The sequence below is a fragment of the Dictyostelium purpureum genome, assembly GCF_000190715.1.
Source record: "Dictyostelium purpureum unplaced genomic scaffold DICPUscaffold_755, whole genome shotgun sequence".
NCBI lineage: Eukaryota > Evosea > Eumycetozoa > Dictyosteliales > Dictyosteliaceae > Dictyostelium > Dictyostelium purpureum.
Genome location: NW_003520082.1, coordinates 1 through 3,567, shown reverse-complemented (window position 1 = coordinate 3,567; position 3,567 = coordinate 1). Strand labels below are relative to the sequence as shown.

The window sequence follows — 3,567 nt, the reverse complement described above, 5'->3', positions numbered from 1 at the left end:
AAAATTATATGTTCATAGTTTTAAAATAACAAGTAATTTAAAAACACTAATCATAAATAAATAAATAAATAAATACTCACCCAGATACACATATAAACCCCACACACACATGAAATTAAAAAAACCAAATTTAATTATTACTTTTAAAATTATTTTTGTAACATAATAGATGTATTTACATATATTAAAAAAAGAATAAATCATTATTTCCTATACACATTGTCTTTCACTCTAATTTTAAATTAATATATTCATTTTTTTTTTTTTAATATATTTTTTTTGTTTTGTTTTATATTTTTTTTTTTATAAAATTTAATTAATAATAACAGTATAATAGCTTATAATTATAATCCTTTTTTTAAAAATATAAATAATATTTTAAAATAAATTTACTTATATATATATATTTCTTTCCTTTTTTAGATATTATTTTATGATTGATTAAATAAAATAATAAAAATAAAAACCAATATATACATCAGTATATAGATATTGAAATAAATGAAATGCGTGTTTTGGTCATTTTTCTACCAAAAACCTTTCCAAACAAATGTTTGCATTTTAAAAAATTTGGGTAAGTATTTTAAATAAAATAAAAAAAGAAAAAAAAAAAAGTATTCTAATTATTTTAATAAATTTTTTTTTATAGATTATGGGTAATTTTCCAATCATCATCCAAAGAAAAATCACATGAAAAGTAGGTTTTTTATAAAATAAATATCAATTAAATCGATTCAATACTAATTTAATTTTTTTATAGCAATTTAAACACATCTCCACCTATCATAACCTCACCACACAATAACCAAAAGGATAACTTATATAAATCAGAATCAACTAGTCCTATAAAATCAAACTCTTCATCATCATCTATTTCAAACCCATCAAGTGTTTCGAGTGGATCGGCATATTCCTATAATGGCTCAAGTGGCAGCGGTGTAAACTCTATTACTCCTCCACCTATTGTACACCCACCAACTAAAAAGAAAAGATCATGGAGAATTAGAACCCCATCACCAAAACCAAAATCAGAGTCAACACTTAATAGTCACCGCCACCATCATCAATACCACCATAATAATAACTTTTCTGATCTTTCTGTTCAATTGCCCCCAACCCCAACATATCCAGAAAAGCCATTGTTTTTATCAAATTCGAATCATATTCCAAAACCTAGATCGAGACATTCATATACAAATTCTTTAGATAATTCAAAACCAACTCCAAATAAATATCAAAACAATAGCAACAACATTCCTCATCAAAATAGTCAATTTTCATCTAAAATAAATTATAACAACAATAATAATAACTATAATAGCAACTATAATAATATATCATCATCATCATCAGTTTCATCTACATCATCATCAACCACTAGTATGAGTAAAAGAAGACAAACACCATCACCAAACAAACTAATCAATTCATCACAAACAACAATTTCACAAATTTCAAACTCATCATTAAACTCTATGAACTCTTCACATACTAATTTAGTAGATATAGCAAATAATAATATAGTTTCTACATTTACAAATGAAAGTCCATGCTATACAAATATAATAAGACCAATTCCAATTAAATCTAGTAATAACAATATTCAACCACAAAATTCATTAAATGCCAGCCAATCATTATTAGATAATAATACTTTTTACACATCATCCTCTTCTTCTTCATCTTCATTAGGATGTAATACCGCTATTGAAGATATACCATTAGTACCAGTATTATCATCATCTCATTCAAATATAAAATATTCCTCAGACAACCTCGATTTTATTACTGATAATAAAACCATATTTAATTCAAGTAATGGTTTAATAAATAATAGTATTAATAATGGTATTCAGTCACCTTTACCACATCAAATATCAATTAATTCTAAAGATGATTTAGATGAAAATGAAGACAAACTTCAAAATTGGAATGTAATTAATATACCAGGAACTCAAATGTGCAGAGATCAAATTACAATTAATCCATTTGAAAAATCAACAAAAGAAATTTATTAATTTAAATTTTTTTAATTAAAAAAATATAAAAAATAAAAAATATTTATTTAACTTTATTAATATATAAATATTAATAAATATAACTTTAAATTTAAAACTATTTTTTTTTTTTTTTTTCAATTTTTTTATTTTTCTATTATTTTTGTATATCTAGATTTATTTAAACAACTAGTTCATTGATGTAAAATATTTTTTATTATTAAAAAATATTGCATTCTTTGGAAATTATTTTTATTTTTATAACCCCAATATAAATTTACAAAAAAAAAATATTAATTTTTTAATAATTATTTTTTTATATTTTTTTATTTAAATTTTTAATTATTTGGGGTTTAACTTCAACACACTATTCATTTATATTTATATGTTTAATATTCATACAAATAATAATTTAATATTTAATATTTATAAAAATTATAATTTTTAATAATACTATTTATATATTTTTTTTTTAAAGAAAAATGAATACTATTAATAATAATAATGTCTTAAATAATAATAATAAATCTGAAGGTTTTCCAAATAACTCATTGGTTTTTGAACAACTTGGTTACCCAAATAATGCATTCGATCCATTTTCAATGGTTTATGGGCCACAAAGAACTTTTCAAGATATTAATAATGATATGACATATGTTTTGTAAATATCAATTAAAAATTTAAATAAAATTAAAAAAAAAACTAATTATTTTAAAACTAATTATATTTTAGAAATTGTATTGCAAATTTAAGACCATTAATAGAGTATGTATTTTTAATAAAAATACCAATATTTTATTAAAAAAAAAAAAATATTAATAATTATTTTAATGCAACAGGGGTTTTTATACAATATTTTTTGAAAAACCTAAAGATACAAAGATAACCAAAGAACAATTGGAGAATATTATTGATGAAATGTTGGGTGAAAATAACAAATGTTCAAATGTTTGGAAAAAAAATTGTAATGAATTAATGATGGAAGTTTATAAATGCTCAAATGAATTAAAAGAATTTATTTTAAAGGATAAACAAACATATTTAGAATGTGATAAAAAGAAAACAATGAATTTAAGAAATATTTTAACAGAAAATGTTAATATAATGGAAAAGAAAATTCAAGAATTATTAATATTTTTTTCATCATTAGAATATATTGAATATAATATTAATATATACTATGAATGTATGTTAATTTATATTTCATTTATTAAAAATATTGATGTAAGTAAAAAAAAATTATTTTATTTTTAAATTTTTATTATTATTTATTAATATTAATCTGAAATTTAAAAAAGTTGTTGTGGGAAGTTTATGATGTAGATCCAATTTATATTTCAGGTTCAAAAAAAAATGAAGTAAGAGATATTTCATCATTTAGAGAAAGATTACATTTATTTATTTCATCCTTTATTAAAGATGTAGGAAGAACATCTAATAGAACCAAGCTACATCCAGTATGGCATGAAATGCATAAAATATTAACCTTTGATTTAATATTGTACCCACAGAGATTAGAAATTTATTCTGGTTTAAATATTGATATCGATCAATCGTCAGATTTAAAATG

General features: G+C 20.6%; 2 protein-coding genes across 2 annotated transcripts; both read left to right on the top strand.

Annotated features, from left to right (window-relative positions):
- Positions 1 to 506: 506 nt before the first annotated feature.
- DICPUDRAFT_85584 (uncharacterized protein) lies at positions 507 to 2,018 on the top strand (the record flags this gene model as incomplete). The annotated part of the gene is made up of 3 exons (XM_003295114.1): positions 507 to 574; positions 650 to 697; positions 761 to 2,018. 3 exons carry the CDS (start codon positions 507 to 509, stop codon positions 2,016 to 2,018), a joined length of 1,374 nt encoding a protein of 457 aa, XP_003295162.1.
- Positions 2,019 to 2,479: 461 nt separating this feature from the next.
- On the top strand, positions 2,480 to 3,552 carry DICPUDRAFT_85583 (uncharacterized protein; the record flags this gene model as incomplete). The annotated part of the gene is made up of 4 exons (XM_003295113.1): positions 2,480 to 2,658; positions 2,730 to 2,762; positions 2,837 to 3,221; positions 3,296 to 3,552. Coding segments are annotated over 4 exons (854 nt in total), but the record flags the coding sequence as incomplete, so codon positions are not given.
- Positions 3,553 to 3,567: the final 15 nt, after the last annotated feature.